Source organism: Bombina bombina, chromosome 5, assembly GCF_027579735.1.
Source record: "Bombina bombina isolate aBomBom1 chromosome 5, aBomBom1.pri, whole genome shotgun sequence".
Lineage (NCBI taxonomy): Eukaryota > Metazoa > Chordata > Amphibia > Anura > Bombinatoridae > Bombina > Bombina bombina.
Window position 1 is genome coordinate 537,376,288 of NC_069503.1, and position 20,370 is coordinate 537,396,657.

General features: G+C 37.5%; 1 protein-coding gene across 1 annotated transcript in view; it reads left to right on the top strand.

Moving 5' to 3' along the window:
- TEX10 (testis expressed 10) overlaps nucleotides 1–20,370 on the top strand; it is a 266,721-nt gene that overhangs the window by 40,273 nt on the left and 206,078 nt on the right. The window contains exons 3-5 of the mRNA XM_053714474.1: nucleotides 3,707–3,953; nucleotides 10,746–10,855; nucleotides 13,611–13,849. Coding sequence (XP_053570449.1) covers nucleotides 3,707–3,953; nucleotides 10,746–10,855; nucleotides 13,611–13,849 — 596 coding nt within the window. The remainder of the gene's footprint in view (nucleotides 1–3,706; nucleotides 3,954–10,745; nucleotides 10,856–13,610; nucleotides 13,850–20,370) is intronic.

Genomic DNA, 20,370 nt, shown 5'->3' on the forward strand with positions numbered 1-20,370 from the left:
AATATATTTCTTTTTTACATAGAGGAGATGTTCAGGTGATATTTTTTTACAGCTATGCTGCATCACTTTCAAGTGTTTAAACATTTAACAGCATATTTTCACACCTGCATAAAACTCTTGCACAGAAATGTGTGTGTATATAGGTATGTGTGTTTGTGTATATCTAGATACAGATATATATATATATATATATATATATATATATATATATATATATATATATATATATATATATATATATATATATATATATATATAGTGATGTAATAACTCTCAGGGGTAGAGTTATACTTAGCATGAAATCTTTTTAATTCTTGTAAAATTTTTACTAGTCTATATTATTTACCTAATCAACTGTTTCCATAGCACCGTTATTCAATTGCTTTGAACAGCAGTAGCTATTTTTACAGTGTAGATGCAGATTTTAGCAGATTGGGTTGAATAAAAACAGCAACAAAATTACTATGCAATTAGCGGAAGGAAAGAGACCTTTTAGGGTAAGTGAAAGGGCTTGCTGCTTTTCATAATTATTTTCTTTTGCAATACTAATTTTAACAATCATTTTACCCCTCTTTTCATTTACTTCTGTGTGTGAAAATAATTACCTGAGCCTATTCAAATTATTTTTACTTCTCATTCTTTTTCATCACAGAGGAGTACAAAGATTGCATTGAATATGTAACTGCACTAAAGTGCAGCATTTTTTTTTAACAATGTATAATCTATCTCATACCTCTGGCACTACAGCCTCTCTGTTAGCCCTGTATCCATCTCAGACCTCTAGCCCTGCACCGTCAGCCCTGTATCCATCTCAGACCTTTAGCCCTGCACCGTCAGCCCTGTATCCATCTCAGACCTCTAGCCCTGCACCGTCAGCCCTGTATCCATCTCAGACCTCTAGCTCTGCACCGTCAGCCCTGTATCCATCTCAGACCTCTAGCCCTGCACTGTCAGCCCTGTATCCATCTCAGACCTCTAGCTCTGCACCGTCAGCCCTGTGTCCATCTCAGACCTCTAGCTCTGCACCGTCAGCCCTGTGTCCATCTCAGACCTCTAGCTCTGCACCGTCAGCCCTGTATCCATCTCAGACCTCTAGCCCTGCACCGTCAGCCCTGTATCCATCTCAGACCTCTCTAGCCCTGCACCGTCAGCCCTGTATCCATCTCAGACCTCTAGCTCTGCACCGTCAGCCCTGTGTCCATCTCAGACCTCTAGCCCTGCACCGTCAGCCCTGTATCCATCTCAGACCTCTAGCCCTGCACCGTCAGCCCTGTATCCATCTCAGACCTCTAGCCCTGCACCGTCAGCCCTGTATCCATCTCAGACCTTTAGCCCTGCACCGTCAGCCCTGTATCCATCTCAGACCTCTAGCCCTGCACCGTCAGCCCTGTATCCATCTCAGACCTCTGGCACTACAGCCTCTCTGTCAGCCCTGTATCCATCTCAGACCTTTAGCCCTGCACCGTCAGCCCTGCATCCATCTCAGACCTCTGGCACTACAGCCTCTCTGTCAGCCCTGTATCCATCTCAGACCTTTAGCCCTGCACCGTCAGCCCTGCATCCATCTCAGACCTCTGGCACTACAGCCTCTCTGTCAGCCCTGTATCCATCTCAGACCTTTAGCCCTGCACCGTCAGCCCTGTATCCATCTCAGACCTTAAGCCCTGCACCGTCAGCCCTGTATCCATCTCAGACCTTAAGCCCTGCACCGTCAGCCCTGTATCCATCTCAGACCTCTAGCCCTGCACCGTCAGCCCTGCATCCATCTCAGACCTTTTAGCCCTGCACCGTCAGCCCTGTATGCATCTCAGACCTTTTAGGCTTGCACCGTCAGCCCTGTATGCATCTCAGACCTCTAGCCCTGCATCCATCTCAGACCTCTGGCACTACAGCCTCTCTGTCAGCCCTGCATCCATCTCAGACCTCTAGTCTTCACCGTCAGCTCTGTATCCATCTCAGACCTTTTAGCCCTACACTGTCAGCCCCGTATCCATCTCAGACCTCTAGCCCTGCACATTAGCCCTGTACCCATCTCAGACCTCTACCCTTGCACTGTCAGCCCAATATGCATCTCAGACCTTTAGCCCTGCACCGTCAGCCCTGTATCCATCTCAGACCTTTAGCCCTGCACCGTCAGCCCTGTATCCATCTCAGACCTCTAGCCCTGCACCGTCAGCCCTGTATCCATCTCAGACCTCTAGCTCTGCACCGTCAGCCCTGTATCCATCTCAGACCTTTAGCCCTGCACCGTCAGCCCTGTATCCATCTCAGACCTCTAGCCCTGCACCGTCAGCCCTGTATCCATCTCAGACCTTTAGCCCTGCACCGTCAGCCCTGTATCCATCTCAGACCTTTAGCCCTGCACCGTCAGCCCTGTATCCATCTCAGACCTCTAGCCCTGCACCGTCAGCCCTGTATCCATCTCAGACCTTTAGCCCTGCACCGTCAGCCCTGTATCCATCTCAGACCTTTAGCCCTGCACCGTCAGGCCTGTATCCATCTCAGACCTTTAGCCCTGCACCGTCAGCCCTGTATCCATCTCAGACCTCTAGCCCTGCACCATCAGCCCTGTACCCATCTCAGACCTCTAGCCCTGCATCCATCTCAGACCTCTGGCACTACAGCCTCTCGGTCAGCCCTGCATCCATCTCAGACCTCTGGCACTACAGCCTCTCGGTCAGCCCTGCATCCATCTCAGACCTCTAGCCCTGCACCATCAGCCTAGTATCGATTTCAGACCTCTAGCCCTGCACCGTCAGCCCTGTATCTGTCTCAGACCTTTAGCCCTGCACCATCAGCCTAGTTTCCATCTCAGACCTCTGGCCCTGCACCGTCAGACCTTTAGCCCTGCACCGTCAGCCCTGTATCCATCTCAGACCTCTGGCCCTGCACCTGCTTTGTCAGCCCCTTATCCATCTCAGACCTCTAGCCCTGCACCTGCTTTGTCAGCCCCTTATCCATCTCAGACCTCTAGCCCTGCACCTGCTTTGTCAGCCCCTTATCCATCTCAGACCTCTAGCCCTGCACCTGCTTTGTCAGCCCCTTATCCATCTCAGACCTCTAGCCCTGCACCTGCTTTGTCAGCCCCTTATCCATCTCAGACCTCTAGCCCTGCACCTGCTTTGTCAGCCCCTTATCCATCTCAGACCTCTAGCCCTGCACCGTCAGCCCTGTATCCATCTCAGACCTCTAGCCCTGCACCTGCTTTGTCAGCCCCTTATCCATCTCAGACCTCTAACCCTGCACCGCCAGCCCTGTATCTGTCTCAGACCTTTAGCCCTGCACCATCAGCCTAGTATGCATCTCAGACCTCTGGCCCTGCACCTGCTTTGTCAGCCCCTTATCCATCTCAGACCTCTAGCCCTGCACCTGCACCATCAGCCCAGTATCCATATAAATTGGGTCTATTTGCCACACTACCTGACATTTGTAAAGCCCTTGTTTATTGTGTATAAAGTGTACAGTCCAAATCCAGTATAGCTTGCACTTAACACCTCATTACTATATTTATCTTGTGGTTTATCAAACCACATAGAAGATTAAAAAGTGTTTTTGGTTTTTTTTTGTCTTGTTTAACGTTTCTTTTCATGTATGTTGCCGAATATAATTTATTTCTTTTGACCGTCATATTTGTTTTGGAATATTTTAAATCTTATTATGTCTAACTCCAAGCATGTTTTTCCCTTCTTCTTTTTTCCTCTCTAAGGGCTTTAGTGGGAGTAACAAGCAGTAGTGATGAAGGTCTGTCTTCAGCCAACAATCTGAAAGTTTTCATTAAGGCAATAGTCCCGTTGCTGATCGAATGCTGGGTAGAGGCTGCTCCTTCTGCAGACTCAGATGATGCTTCTGGAAATATACTTGAACCAGCAACACATCATCTATTGCAGCAGGTGCTGAGCATCATTTCTCTTCTGTGGAAACTCAGCGAATATCAAGATGAATCACAGAAAATTGTAAGAAACACTTTGGGTTACTGAGAAATGTTATTTGAAGGTTTTAAATAGCTTTATGTTGTATGGTAACTATTTGATTTTGGGATTGATCAAAAACCCTTTAGATTCAGTGCTTGACAAATTTGTAGATATTTTCTAGATAGGTGTCCTGTTTAAAAATGTCCAGTTCCTCCCATAGTGTGTTCTGCAAATTTAATATAGTGTTTTTTGTGTGTTGTGGGAAGTAGATACCTAGATAGGCTGAGGTACAGCAATGCACTACTAGAAACCACAGGGCCCAGGTGCAAGAATCTAACACAGAAAAAAAATGTGAATCACAGTAGTTTGTGACATAGTCCAGCCTCCCCATACTGTATATAGTGGTACTGTATAGTGACACTGTTTACCCCCTCCCCCACAGTCACATACATACACACATACATGCATAAATACACACACAATCACATACATACACACATACATGCATAAATACACAATCACATACATACACACATACATGCATAAATACACAGTCACATACATACACACATACATGCATAAATACACAGTCACATACATACACACATACATGCATAAATATACACACAGTCACATACACACATATCCTATGCATAAATACACACACAGTCACATACACACATACCCTATGCATAAATACATACATACATGCATAAATACATACACACATACATGCATAAATACACACACAGTCACATACATACACACATACATGCATAAATACACACACAGTCACATACATACACACATACATGCATAAATACACACACAGTCACATACATGCACAGTAATGCATAAATACACACAGTCACATACATACACACATACATGCATAACTACACACACAGTCACATACATACACGCATAAATACACACACAGTCACATACATACACGCATAAATACACACAAGTCACATACATACACACATACATGCATAAATACACACACAGTCACATACATGCACAGTCATGCATAAATACACACACAGTCACATACATACACACAGTCATGCATAAATACACACACAGTCACATACATACACACATACATGCATAACTACACACACAGTCACATACATACACACAGTCATGCATAAATACACACACAGTCACATACATACACATACATGCATAAATACACACACAGTCACATACATACACACATACATGCATAAATACACAGTCACATACATACACACATACATGCATAAATACACACATACATGCATAAATACACAGTCACATACATACACACATACATGCATAAATACACACACAGTCACATACATACACACATACATGCATAAATACACAGTCACATACATACACACATACATGCATAAATACACACACAGTCACATACACACATACCCTATGCATAAATACACAGTCACATACATACACACATACATGCATAAATACACACACAGTCACATACATACACACATACATGCATAAATACACAGTCACATACATACACACATACATGCATAAATACAGTCACATACATACACACATACATGCATAAATACACACACAGTCACATACATACACACATACATGCATAAATACACAGTCACATACATACACACATACATGCATAAATACACACATACATGCATAAATACACACATACATGCATAAATACACAGTCACATACATACACACATACATGCATAAATACACAGTCACATACATACACACATACATGCATAAATACACAGTCACATACATACACACATACATGCATAAATACACAGTCACATACATACACACATACATGCATAAATACACACACAGTCACATACACACATACCCTATGCATAAATACACAGTCACATACATACACACATACATGCATAAATACACACACAGTCACATACATACACACATACATGCATAAATACACAGTCACATACATACACACATACATGCATAAATACACAGTCACATACATACACACATACATGCATAAATACACAGTCACATACATACACACATACATGCATAAATACACACACAGTCACATACACACATACCCTATGCATAAATACAGAGTCACATACATACACACATACATGCATAAATACATACAGAGTCACATACATACACACATACATGCATAAATACACACACAGTCACATACATACACACATACATGCATAAATACACACACAGTCACATACATACACACATACATGCATAAATACACACACAGTCACATACATACACACATACAAGCATAAATACACACACAGTCACATACATACACACATACATGCATAAATACACAGTCACATACATACACACATACATGCATAAATACACAGTCACATACATACACACATACATGCATAAATACACACACAGTCACATACATACACACATACATGCATAAATACACACACAGTCACATACATACACACATACATGCATAAATACACAATCACATACATACACACATACATGCATAAATACACAGTCACATACATACACACATACATGCATAAATACACACACAGTCACATACATACACACATACATGCATAAATACACACACAGTCACATACATACACACATACATGCATAAATACACACACAGTCACATACATACATACATCCCAGGACATACTTGAAAACAAGAGAAATCTCAATGTATCCTTCCTGGTAAAATATTTTATAAATAAATAATACATACACACACACACAGTCACATACATACACACATACACACAAACACCAATGTGTAACACAGAAACACTAACCCTTGTAGTCAGAGACACTAGTGAAGCATCATGTCACACATATCATCAGTGCAGGCAGTGGCAGGTCAACGTTTTTTATAAAAAAAAAAAATTAAGCTGGGCCCCCACCCTTGGGGGCCCAATCGCAATTACGTCCTCTGCACCCTCTGTAGCTTCGCCCCTGCTACTAGGAGCTAGCAGATGATTGGCAACTACACACATATGCCTTTTGTCATTGGATTACTCTGTATGTTCAGCTTGATTCCAGTACTATATTGCTGTGCCTTATTAATTGCCCATGCAGTTGCTTGTATAATAAAAAAATGAGAGTTCCAAGGAAATTTCCTTGCTGTTCCTTTGTGTGCCACTAAAATGTGTAATCCGCATTTGTGTCTCTTATTAAAGTATATTTGTTCTTTATTTTACCATTCCCTGCTACTATACCAAAGCTGTTTAAAGGAATATGAAACCCAAATTTTTAATTTGTAATTCAGACAGAGCATACGATTCTAAAAAAGTTTCCAATTTAATTCTGTCTTCAAATTTTCTTCGTTCCAATTATATACTGTGCTGAAGAGATACCTAGTTAGGCATCTGGAGCACTACATAGCAGGAAATAGTGCTTCCATCTAGTGCTCTTGTAATTGGATAACATTGTTACAAAACTGCTGCAATATAGTGATCCAGAAATGGTCCAGTTCCTAAGCATTACGTCCCTGCTTTTAAACAAAAGAGACCAAGAAACTGAAAAACAATTGATAACAGAAGTAAATTAGAAAGTTGTTTAAAATCTCATGCTCTATCTAAATTATGAAAAAAAAATGTGGGTTTCATATCCCTTTAAAGTATTTTGCACTCTTTATCTACATACATTTAAGGGCTTTTTATGGTAGTTAGCCACACAAATAATGGTATTTTTCAGCTGACCATGAACTTTGACAACACCTTTGACTTTCAGATAACTATTAAATAGCAAAAAGCTGCCAAGCAAGGTGCCCAAGGTGTACATTTTAGTGTTTTATCCAGTGGTGGTAGACGTTTTGTTTATAATACCTGTTGCTTAAGTTGCTGACAAAGGTGATACTTGTGAAGCAATTGCCTTTTTGTTTGTCAGATTTACTCTTTCGTCTTCAAGGTGTTGTGGTTTTTTTTTGATGGTGGCGGGGGGGGGGGGTGTTTAACTAGAGAAATGAGAAGAACTTTTTACTTCTGTGATTAGCTTGTGTCTAAGCCTCTGCAAACTGCCCCTTATATCAGTTCTTTTGGCAGACTTGCATTTTAGCCAGTCGGTGCCCTCTCGTAAATAACTGCACGGGTGTGAACACACTGATATCTATATGGCACAGATGAACTAACACCCTCTTGCTGTGAAAACGGTCAAATGCATTCAGATGGGAAGTGGCCTTTAAAGGCTTAGAAATTAGCATGTGAGCCTACCTAGGTTTAGCTTTCAGCTAAGATTACCAAGAAAACAAAGCAAATTTGATGATGAAAGTAAATTGGAAAGTTGTTTTAAATGACGTGCCCTATCTGAATCATGAAAGTTTAATTTTGACTAGACTGTCCCTTTAAATATGCTATCAAGGGCTGAACAAAGATATATTTACATGCTAAACATGCATTATTCTTTCAACATGTGGCTTAAAGGAACAGTATACTTTAACATTGTTTTTCCCTTAATGTGTTTCCAATTACTTTCTGTACAAGCTACAGAGTATGAGATTTTATTTTTAAGGCTGTTTTGTTTAAATAACTGATTTTGTATTTTGAAGCCACAACCTAATAAAATAGGTTGAGCTTGTAGGTATGATCAGATCTCATTACTTTCACATTGTGTACATATAAATGCTTTATCTTATATCTGTCTGTAAACCAGTTACCAATACTTGGAGAGAACAATGGAAAATTAACATTTTATTACCTTTTATCTCTTCTATACCCCACTGGGAGTGTAATTTCTTCTACTGGCTGTGTTAACACAGCTTGGCCTTGAGGCCAAAAACTTTCAGGAGCGGGATACCACAGGCTAAATCAACTATTTCAAATGCTAATAGAAGGGAAAAGAAAATACTTGTAAACAATTTAATATAATCCAGCAGGTTAAAGTGAATAATTGGGAACAGATTAAAGGGGGGAACATTTTTTGAGTAAACTGTCCCTTTAAAGTGACATTGTACTGTAAAATTGAGTTCCCAATGATTTATTATAGTAGCTGCAGAGTATAAAATGTATGGGAAATTGCTCTATGTAGTTTTTAGTTTTCTATATGATTTTTTATTTTTTTTGGCTGTTTGAAGCCTCCATCCATCATTCTTAAAAGCATGGCCATGTAATGGCTTGAGCCTGCAGAAATAACAGACCCCTTAATGTTTTCTTTTTCTCTATACATAAGGCCATTTTATCTCATCCTTCTCTATATACAGTGGGCAATATTTAGAGAGAGCAATTGAAAAGGAAAATGTCATTGCCTATGTTTAATTCCCCCAACTGGAAACTTGATTGCTGCCTCTTGTTTACATAGCTTTTCTTCAGTATAGCTAGTAGTTTCAACAGAAAAACAGCTATTTTAAATGACAAAATAAATGTTAAGAATCTATTTATAAACAGTTTGATAGACTACAGAGTGTAAAACAGATAACTGGGAACACATTCAAGTGAAGAAACATTTAAAGGACATTTTGTTCTTTTATTCAAAGTAGTCAGACCTTAACAATTTGCCTGAAACAGAAATATACTAAATTCTTTTTTTTTTTTACTTAAATAATGAGATTTGCTTTGCTCCTTTTTGGTATCCTTTGTTGAAAAGCATACCTAGATAGGCTCTAGAGAAGCAATGCGCTACTGGGAGCTAGCTGCTTATTGGTGATTACACACACATATCTCTTGTAATTATCACCCTATGAGTTCAGCTAGCTCCCAGTAGTGCATTGGTGCTTTGGAGCTGACATTTTTTAACTACATGGGTTGAACACACATTTATATGCAATAGAACAGTAATAATGTGCTCTAATGCTGGGGTTAGCAACCTTGGACTCCCAGATGTTTTGGAACTACATTTCCAATGATGATGAAACACTCTATAGGCTGTCTGAGCATCATGGGAAATGTAGTTCCAATACATCTGGGGGCCCAAGGATGCTGACCCATGCTCACCTTTATCTCCCATGAATGCTTATTTCAGTCAGTGTTCCAAATGCAACAGCTATGATTGGTGGCTGTGTGTGAATGTAACTCTTGATTGGTTCCCTTCCCATGTCTTCTTCGAGTTGCAACATTTTCTCTCCTGAGTACAAATTTAACTATGCTTAACCCATTTTTTAATGTGTTTAACAGAAACATATATTTATGTAGGAAAATTGATCTAAAGAATTAGAATTTTTGATTAGGCTAGAATGGTTTAAAGGGCTAAAAAACATATTTCAATATACTTTTTAAAGGGCCACTAAAGTCAAAATTAAAGTATACCTATTCAGATAAAGCATGCAATTTTCGAATATATCAAAACATGCACATTTTTTTTATATGCACACTTTCTGAGGCCTCTTACTGAGCATACAGTACAGTATATATGTATAAGCATTTTGTGATTGGTTGATGGCTGTCACAAGACACAGGGAAAATTGAATTAACTTTGAAATTTGCCAGAAAATATTGTACTCAAATATTGGTTTCAAGTTCAAAGCAAGTGCTATTGCAATGTCTTTTTGTTGTGTATTTGTCAATTATTCCGTTCCACTGTATTTAGTGGTCCCTTGTAATTGATATTTTGTTAATACTGAATTTAAAACACCAGATGCTGTGAACTGGAAATCTACAACTTTGGTTTTAATCACCAGTTTTTAGTGAAATCTCAAACCATCGTAGGTGGTGATGCTTGTTATTTGCCAACTATGTGACATCAAGTAACATTTTTCTTTGCTGTGGCTTTTGATATACAATCCAACTAATTAGCTGCAGATTTTAGAGGAGGTGTATCCATATGGAATGTAACATAGTTTATTTTTATGTTTAAAGTGTTGTTTTTCTTTAGGATGGATGGCTCCGGAAAAGTTACCTTAAAGATTTCAAGCATCATTTCATGAGCAATTTCCCATACTCCTTACTTGATACAGTCAAACAGAAGAAAAAAACAAAGAAATGGTATTTTTTTTCTCTTTACTTTGAGCTTATTGTTATTTTTCTTGTTGTTATCCATAGATTTCTTGCAATGCTTTATGTTGTGATATAATTTATATTATTAAGTGGTTGAAATGGTAGATATAAAAAAGCTATGTAAACGAGGCAGCAACAGAAAGCACAGATAATTTGAATTTCATACCTATATTAAAACGTAAGTTATAGCGGAAATTCTTTACAACTGATGAATTAAACTCCATCTAAAATATCACCAACATTCCGGATCAAATTTAAGGAGACAAGAAACGCAAAATTTTTCTGTCATGATTCAAAAAGAGCATAACATTTTAAACCACTACCCAATATAATTCTATTATTAAATTTGCTTCATTATATTGAGGTCTATGTTGAAGGAGCAGCAGTGTACTACTGAGAGCTAGCTGAACACCCTGAGAGCCAGTGACAAAAGGCAGATATGTGAAGCCACCAATCAGCAGCTAGCTTTCAGTGGCGCAATGCTGCTCCTGAGCCTACCTAGCCTTGGTATGCTTTTCAACAAAGGCAAACAAGTGAACAAAGTAAATTGGATCTTAAAAGTAAATTAAGTTGTTTAAAGTTACACAGTGTGTCTGAATCATAAGTTTAATTTTGACTTTACTGTCACTTTACTTTCATAACCCAGATAAAGTGTACAATAATAAATATATATATATATACGCGTATGTATGTATGTATATATATATATATATTAAATTTACTTCAGTTGTCAAAATTACCTCTTCTCTTGATCTCCATTGTTAAAGGGACATAAACCAATTTTTTTTTTCTTTCATGATTCAGATAAAGAATACAATTTGAAACAACTTTCTAATTTTCTTTTATCATGTTTTCTTTATTTTATTGGTGTCTTTTGTTGAAAAGAAGGGAGGTAAACTCAGGAGCGTGCACGTGTCTACAGCATATATGGCAGCAGTTTTGCAAGAATGTTATGCATACTTTTTCCTGCCATGTAGTGCTCTGTACATGTGTACCCTACCTACCTAGGTATCTGTTCAACAAAGAATACCATATGAACAAAGTAATTTTTATATTAGAAGTAAATTGGAGCCTTTTTCAAAATAGTATTTATAATATCTTAGGAGACGTGAACACATTTGAGACTACTTTAGTATGTGGTGATGAAAAAGGAGCTAATTCTCTATCAAGGAGACCTAAAGAAAGGGACAGTCTACTTGAAAATGTTTGTTTAAATATAGATAATACCTTTTATTAAAGGGACATGAAACCCAAAATGTTTCTTTCATGATTCAGATAGAGAATACAATTTTAAAAAACTCTCTAATTTACTCCTATCATCTAATTTGTTTCATTCTCTTGGTATCATTTTTTGAAGGAGTAGCAATGCACTACTGGTTTCTAACTGAACACATGGGTGAGTGAATGAGAATCAGTATATATATGCAGCCACCAATCAACAGCTAGAACCTAGGTTCTCTGCTGCTCCTGAGCTTGCCTAGATAAACCTTTCAGCAAAGGATAACAAGAGAAGGAAGCAGATTAAATAATAGAAGTAAATTGGAAAGTTGTTTAAAATTAATTTCTCTATCTGAATCATGAAAGAAAAAATGTGTGTTTCATGTCCCTTTAACCATTCCCGTTTTGCATAACCAACACTGTTATATTAATACACTTTTTACCTCTCTGATAACCTTGTATCTAAGCCTCTGCAGACTGCCCCCTTATCTCAATGCTATTTACAAACTTGCATTTTAGCCAATTAGTGCTGACTCATTTGTAACTCCACAGGAGCGAGCACAGTGTTATCTATATGCCACACATGAACTAGCACTGTTTTGCTGTGAAAAGCTATTAAAATGGACTGAGATAAAGGAGGCCTACAGGGGCTGAGAATTAGAGTTTTAGACGTTATATGATTTATTAATATAACAATGTTGGTTGTGCAAAGCTGGGGAATGGGTAGTAAACGTGTTATCTATTTTTTTTTAACAAAACATTTAAGAAGACTGTCCCTTTAATATAAAACAGAAGAAAATTGAAAAGTTTTTTAAAAATTGTATAAGTAATCCAAGTTTAGTTTAGGCTTTTGCGCAGCATGAAATTGTAGAACATGAATGAGTGCATCCTATAATATGATCCAGGTTAAATTGTATGAGCAGTGCAGAGCAGTCTTAAAGGGACATTAAACACTAAATACATGCTAGACAGTATGATGCATTTAAAAAAAAAAGAGAAGTCTGAGAATAACATGTAGATGTATTTTTTAAAGTTTCATTAGTTATTTTAAACATTGACAAAATAATTTTAAAGTTTTAGTGTCTATAAAACAATAGGAGCTGCCATGTTGTAACTTAGGTTACCTTCTTTGCTGTGGCCAATTAGAGACAGTTATAAATAGGTCATTAGAGTGTGCAGCCAATGGCTGTGTGGAATATAACAGTGTTCTGCACTTCCGTTTCTAACAGGAACACAATTTCAGATTGGATTTACAGGAAAAGGGGATAAAATAAATAATGAAAGTATATTGCAGAGTTGTTTATATATATATATATATATATATATATATATATATATATATATATATATATATATATATATATATATATATATATATATATATATATATATGATTTATCATTTTATATGACCATCTCAAAGTGTTTAATGTCCCTTTTTAAAACAGTTGTCTTGTATTCATATGCAATTTTCTGCATGTGCTTTATACACAATACAAATTCTCTTTCATATGTTTGTTTTTTAGTATCAAAGATGGCTTAATTTTACATAATGGCCTGGATCATCTTCTATTAAATTTAACATTGTGTGACATCATGGTGTTCATGGCTAATGCCTCAACTCTACAAGAGGATTCTGGGTGGTTAGCAATGATCAGGAAGTTTGTGACAGAGAAACTGAGCCATGGATGGAAACTAAACTCCAAGCAGCTATCAAGGTTACTGGGTGTAACCAGCAGGCTTTTAAGTATACAAAAAAACAAAGGTAAGTGGTTTGTCTTAGACACCCATTTTATCTTAAAGGGACATGAAACCCATTTTCTTCCTTTCATTAATCATATAGAAAATACAATTTTAAACAACTTTCAAATTTGCTTCCATTATCTAATTTGCTTCATTCATTTGGTATCCTTTGCTGAAGAAGCAGAAATTGACTGCTGGGAGCTAGCTAACACGTTGGGTTAGCCTATCACATGAGGCATATATGTGCATCCACCAGTCAGCAGCTCCCAAGCCTTATCCTTTTCAACAAAGGATAGCAAGAGAACAAAACTAATTAGATAATGGAAGTAAATTGAAAAGTTGTTTAAAACCACATGCGGAGAAGGGCCACAGGGTTCATAATTCGGAATTTGACAGATGTCCTAAATGTTCATTCCCAGCAGCGGATCTTGAACACATGTTTTGGTTCTGCCCAAAAATCAGAAGAGTATGGTATAAATTAGAATACTGGCTGAACTTTGTGGTGAAAATTTCCCCAATAACCCTTTCTCTATACCAGATTATATTATGTCTTGATAACTCAAATGATCGTCATCCAAACGATAAGCTGGTGTCCACTTCTATCTTAGCTACTACAGGGAGTGCAGAATTATTAGGCAAGTTGTATTTTTGAGGATTAATTTTATTATTGAACAACAACCATGTTCTCAATGAACCCAAAAAACTCATTAATATCAAAGCTGAATAGTTTTGGAAGTAGTTTTTAGTTTGTTTTTAGTTATAGCTATTTTAGGGGGATATCTGTGTGTGCAGGTGACTATTACTGTGCATAATTATTAGGCAACTTAACAAAAAACAAATATATACCCATTTCAATTATTTATTTTTACCAGTGAAACCAATATAACATCTCAACATTCACAAATATACATTTCTGACATTCAAAAACAAAACAAAAAAAAATCAGTGACCAATATAGCCACCTTTCTTTGCAAGGACACTCAAAAGCCTGCCATCCATGGATTCTGTCAGTGTTTTGATCTGTTCACCATCAACATTGCGTGCAGCAGCAACCACAGCCTCCCAGACACTGTTCAGAGAGGTGTACTGTTTTCCCTCCTTGTAAATCTCACATTTGATGATGGACCACAGGTTCTCAATGGGGTTCAGATCAGGTGAACAAGGAGGCGATGTCATTAGATTTTCTTCTTTTATACCCTTTCTTGCCAGCCATGCTGTGGAGTACTTGGACGCGTGTGATGGAGCATTGTCCTGCATGAAAATCATGTTTTTCTTGAAGGATGCAGACTTCTTCCTGTACCACTGCTTGAAGAAGGTGCCTTCCAGAAACTGGCAGTAGGACTGGGAGTTGCGCTTGACTCCATCCTCAACCCGAAAAGGCCCCACAAGCTCATCTTTGATGATACCAGCCCAAACCAGTACTCCACCTCCACCTTGCTGGCGTCTGAGTCGGACTGGAGCTCTCTGCCCTTTACCAATCCAGCCACGGGCCCATCCATCTGGCCCATCAAGACTCACTCTCATTTCATCAGTCCATAAAACCTTAGAAAAATCAGTCTTGAGATATTTCTTGGCCCAGTCTTGACGTTTCAGCTTGTGTGTCTTGTTCAGTGGGGGTCGTCTTTCAGCCTTTCTTACCTTGGCCATGTCTCTGAGTATTGCACACCTTGTGCTTTTGGGCACTCCAGTGATGTTGCAGCTCTGAAATATGGCCAAACTGGTAGCAAGTGGCATCTTGGCAGCTGCAAGCTTGACTTTTCTCAGTTCATGGGCAGTTATTTTGCGCCTTGGTTTTTCCACACGCTTCTTGCGACCCTGTTGACTATTTTGAATGAAACGCTTGATTGTTCGATGATCACGCTTCAGAAGCTTTGCAATTTTAAGAGTGCTGCATCCCTCTGCAAGATATCTCACTATTTTTGACTTTTCTGAGCCTGTCAAGTCCTTCTTTTGACCCCTTTTGCCAAAGGAAAGGAAGTTGCCTAATAATTATGCACACCTGATATAGGGTGTTGATGTCATTAGACCACACCCCTTCTCATTACAGAGATGCACATCACCTAATATGCTTAATTGGTAGTAGGCTTTCGAGCCTATACAGCTTGGAGTAAGACAACATGCATAAAGAGGATGATGTGGTCAAAATACTCATTTGCCTAATAATTCTGCACTCCCTGTAGATATCTGATAGGGAAAAAATGGAAAATGCGCTCTGTCCCTAGTGTTTCTGAAATTCAGAATTGTCTGAAAAAAACAATGCATACTAGAGCAAAAAGATGCAGATATAGACAATGAAGAGGATATAAAGAACTTTTTTAATAAATGGGCAGTTTATATTAAAACACTTTCGGAGAATGAAATTGAATATATGATCTTTCCATTTCAAAACTCAGAATTAGTCCTTCTCGGCATATGGTAGGCGGAGGGGGGGAGAGGGTGGGAATTTTGTTTGTTTTTTTTTGGTTGTTTTTTGTTGTTTTTTTTTTTTTTTTTTTTTTTTTGTGTGTTTTGCTTGTCTGTCTGTTTTTTGGTTGTCCTTGAAATTCAGCCCAAGGCGGGTTAAGATAATTAATTTTACCTGAATAGGATCATACTGACAATATCCCCCCTTAAGGTGAACCTTTTTGTGACTTTATTGTTTAATGGGGCTCGCCCTCTTATAAAGGGCTGAAGTACCAACAATTGCCGTTTCTCACTCTGTCATACATAGATTAATAAATTTTTATTTTATTTTTATTTTTTATTTTTTTTATTTTTAGGTTAGAGGGGAAAGGTTCAATAGTGTAGCTCTTAACTAAAGAGGACAGGATGTAAATATTTAAAATATAAATGCCTAGTTTTCTTTTTTTGTATATTATAATCATGAAACTATAGGCTCCAAGGAATTGTTTTTTTTTTTTTTTGTTGTTGTTTTTTTAAGTCATGTTCTCCTGTTATGATTTGCAAAGAATTTTTGATACATTGTAAGGTGAATGGAAAATGTTTAATTTATTTTTTGCTTTTTGTTACTTGTATACACTGTTGAAATATAAATAAATGAGATAAAAAAAAAACCACATGTTCTACCTGAATTATAAAATAAAAAAATGTTTTATGTCCCTTCTAATAATTTTTAATATAGATTTATTGCAGCTATGATACAAAATGATGTTATTTTGTTTGTGTGGTTTATTAAAACATTTTTTTTTAAATAAATGACATGTATTTATTGGTGACCGCAGAGGCTGGTGTTTTTTTAGCGACCATTGGAATTACTTGTGATTGTTTAACCATGGAAGGATCTTGACAATAGAGTAACCATTGACTGTGAAGGGACTGTAAACCACTAATGACCAGTGACTACTGAGTGACCATGACCACTGAATGACCAGTAATCACTGAGTGATTAGTGTTTATTCAGTGACTACTGAGTTATTGATGACCACTGAGTGACAGATGACTTAAGGAAAATAAAGAGTGATCACTGGGTAACCAGTGACCACTGAGTGACAGATGACTTAAGGAAAATAAAGAGTGATCACTGAGTAACCAGTGACCACTGAGTGACCAATGACTTAAGTAAAATGAAGAGTGACCACTGACCACTTGGGTAGTCTACTTTTAAAAATATTTATAGTGTTTAGGTCAATTTTGAACATCCAGGCAGTTATGCTATACCAAATGGGCCCTGGGTCATTTGCATCATTTTTAACAAAAGTCCTCTTTCAGAAGTGTGATGTGCAGCTGCAAATAGTGGCCTTCTAATTACCAAAACAATGACAAAGCCATACAGATCTGGTTATTCTGTACAGATGGGATCCTAGAGAAGCATTTAGAACCAATTTTGTAATGACTGTTAACAACAGAAATGAATAATAATAATATACCTGCTACACTATAAAGAAGATCCCCTATCAGATCTAATGAATTGCGACAGTTTGATATATATAGGAGCGCCAAAAAAGGCTAAGGTATATCACAGGGCTAATAAAGATCAAATAGTGATCAGGAAACCAAACTTAAAAATGTACAATAGATATCTGTTAAAAATTCCTTTTAATCAATAGGGGTTGTCAAACAATCAAACCCATCACATATATGTAATAACAACACAATAAAAATACAATAAAAATTACAATCTAAAAATTCTTTCAGAAGTATAAAATCTGAGCGTATAGCTGCAAGTATAGGTTTGGACTACTTATCTCAGTAGATAGTGTCAATCCTTAAGGAGCCTTAAACTAGTTATAGGTAAGAATTTGATAACTCAAAATAAGAAATTGAAGTATAAGTGACTTCTAAAATTCCTACATACTACTAGTAGGAACAGTAAATTCCGTTGGCTGTAAGAGTAAAATTGGGGTCACAAATATCTGGTGACTGAGTATACAAAAAGTGAAAAAATATGATCTGATGAGTGAAAAATATGATATAATACACAGTTCAAAAAATCACAATATTCAAAAAATCAGTGAACCAAAACAAAGAAACTTCTTTGTGAATAAGTGCTCCAAATTTGTGCAAAAAATATATAAAAGTAATTCTATCCTAACGAATATGAAAATAAGACAATCTTACGCTAACTGGAAATCACAAAAGTCTGCGCTTTTGTTTAAGATGTAAAGGGATTCCTGATAGAAAAAATGTGTATCGCTCCTTTGTTTTCTCAGCGGTAATGAAATAGTTAAGTGAAATGAAATTAACAATGCTAGTAGATTACAATTTCCTAATCAAGTAATATCCTAAAAATACAAAAGATTCAAATATACAAATACTAAATTCCAAGAAAAATAAAAATACAAAATCATCAATGATAATATAAAAAAAGTCCTGAATGAGATTAGTGAAAGTCAGTTAAAATTCAATTGCTGGTGTCCTCGATAGGGTCCAAAGTGGCTGATAATCCTAATGTTATGATGATCCAAGTTCCATTCAATACAAACAATTCCTAATGACTGCTCAGGTTGTGTGTAAATAATGCAAATGTTGTTAAGAATGTGATTTCCCCCCTCCCCGATCTTATTTGGCATACATCTGACGGTCACATGGTGGCATGAACTATAACAAAATGGGCCTAGATCAAAACCCTGGGTTGTCTACAGAAAGTGAAAGAGCAAAGCAAGAAGAAAGGAAAAAGGAGACGCTGGGTGGATGGGAAAGAATGGCCAATCCTAAAGTTCATCTAAATATGGGTCTTAAAGGGACAGTCTACACCAGAATTGTTATTGTTTTAAAAGATAGATAATCCCTTGTTTACCCATTCCCTAGTTTTGCATAACCAACACAGTTATATTTATATATTTTTTACCTCTGTGATTATCTTGTATCTAAGCCTCTGCAAACTGCCCCTTTATTTCAGTTCTTTTGACAGACTTGCAGTTTAGCCAATCAGTGATGGCTCCCAGGTTACTTCACGTGCACGAGCACAGTGTTATCTATATGAAAAACATGAACTAACACCCTCTAGTGGTGAAAAACCTGTTAAAATTCATTCTTAAGAGGCGGCCTTCAAGGTCTAAGAAATTAGCATATGAACCTCCTAGGTTAAGCTTTCAACTAAGAATACCAAGAGAACAAAGAAAAATTGGTGATAAAAGTAAATTGGAAAATTGTTTAAAATGACATGCCCTATCTGAATCATGAAAGTTTTTTTTGGATTAGACTGTCCCTTTAAAGGGACAGTCAACACAATTTTTTTTTATTGTTTAAAAAGATAGATAATGCCTTTACTACCCATTCCCCAGCTTTGCAAAAAAAAAAAAAAACATGTTATATTAACATACATTATAACCTTTAAACCTCTAAATTTCTGTCTCTTTCTAAATTCCTAAAGACAGCCCCACGATCACATGCTTTTGTATTTGTTTTTCACATCAGGGGAAGCTAGTTCATGTGAGCCTTATAGATAACATTGTGCTGACGACCCGTGGATTCTAACATAGCACTAATTGGCTTAAATGCAGGTCAATAGATAGTCATGTCATGTGATCAGGGGGCAGTCAGAAGATGCTTAGAAACAAGGTAATCATAGGTTAAAGTGTATTAATATAACTATTTTTTTTTTCTGTGTAAAACTGGGGAATGGATAAAAAAATCTATCTTTTAAAACAATAAACATTTTCTCCAATATTGGTGTGTCCGGTCCACGGCTTCATCCTTACTTGTGGGATATTCTCTTCCCCTACAGGAAATGGCAAAGAGAGCACCCAGCAAGAGCTGTCCATATAGCTCCCCCTCTGGCTCCGCCCCCCAGTCATTCTCTTTGCCGCTCTGAACAAGTAGCATCTCCACGGGGATGGTAAAGAGTATGTGGTGTTAGTTGTAGTTTTTTATTCTTCTATCAAGAGTTTGTTATTTTAAAATAGTACCGGTTTGTACTATTTACTCTAAAACAGAAAAGGATGAAGAGTTCTGTTTAAAGAGGAGTATGATTTTAGCAGCAGTAACTAAAATCAATTGCTGTTCCCACGCAGGACTGTTGAGCCCAGAGAACTTCAGTTGGGGGGAACAGTTTGCAGACTTTTCTGCTCAAGGTATGATCAGTCATATTTCTAACAAGACATG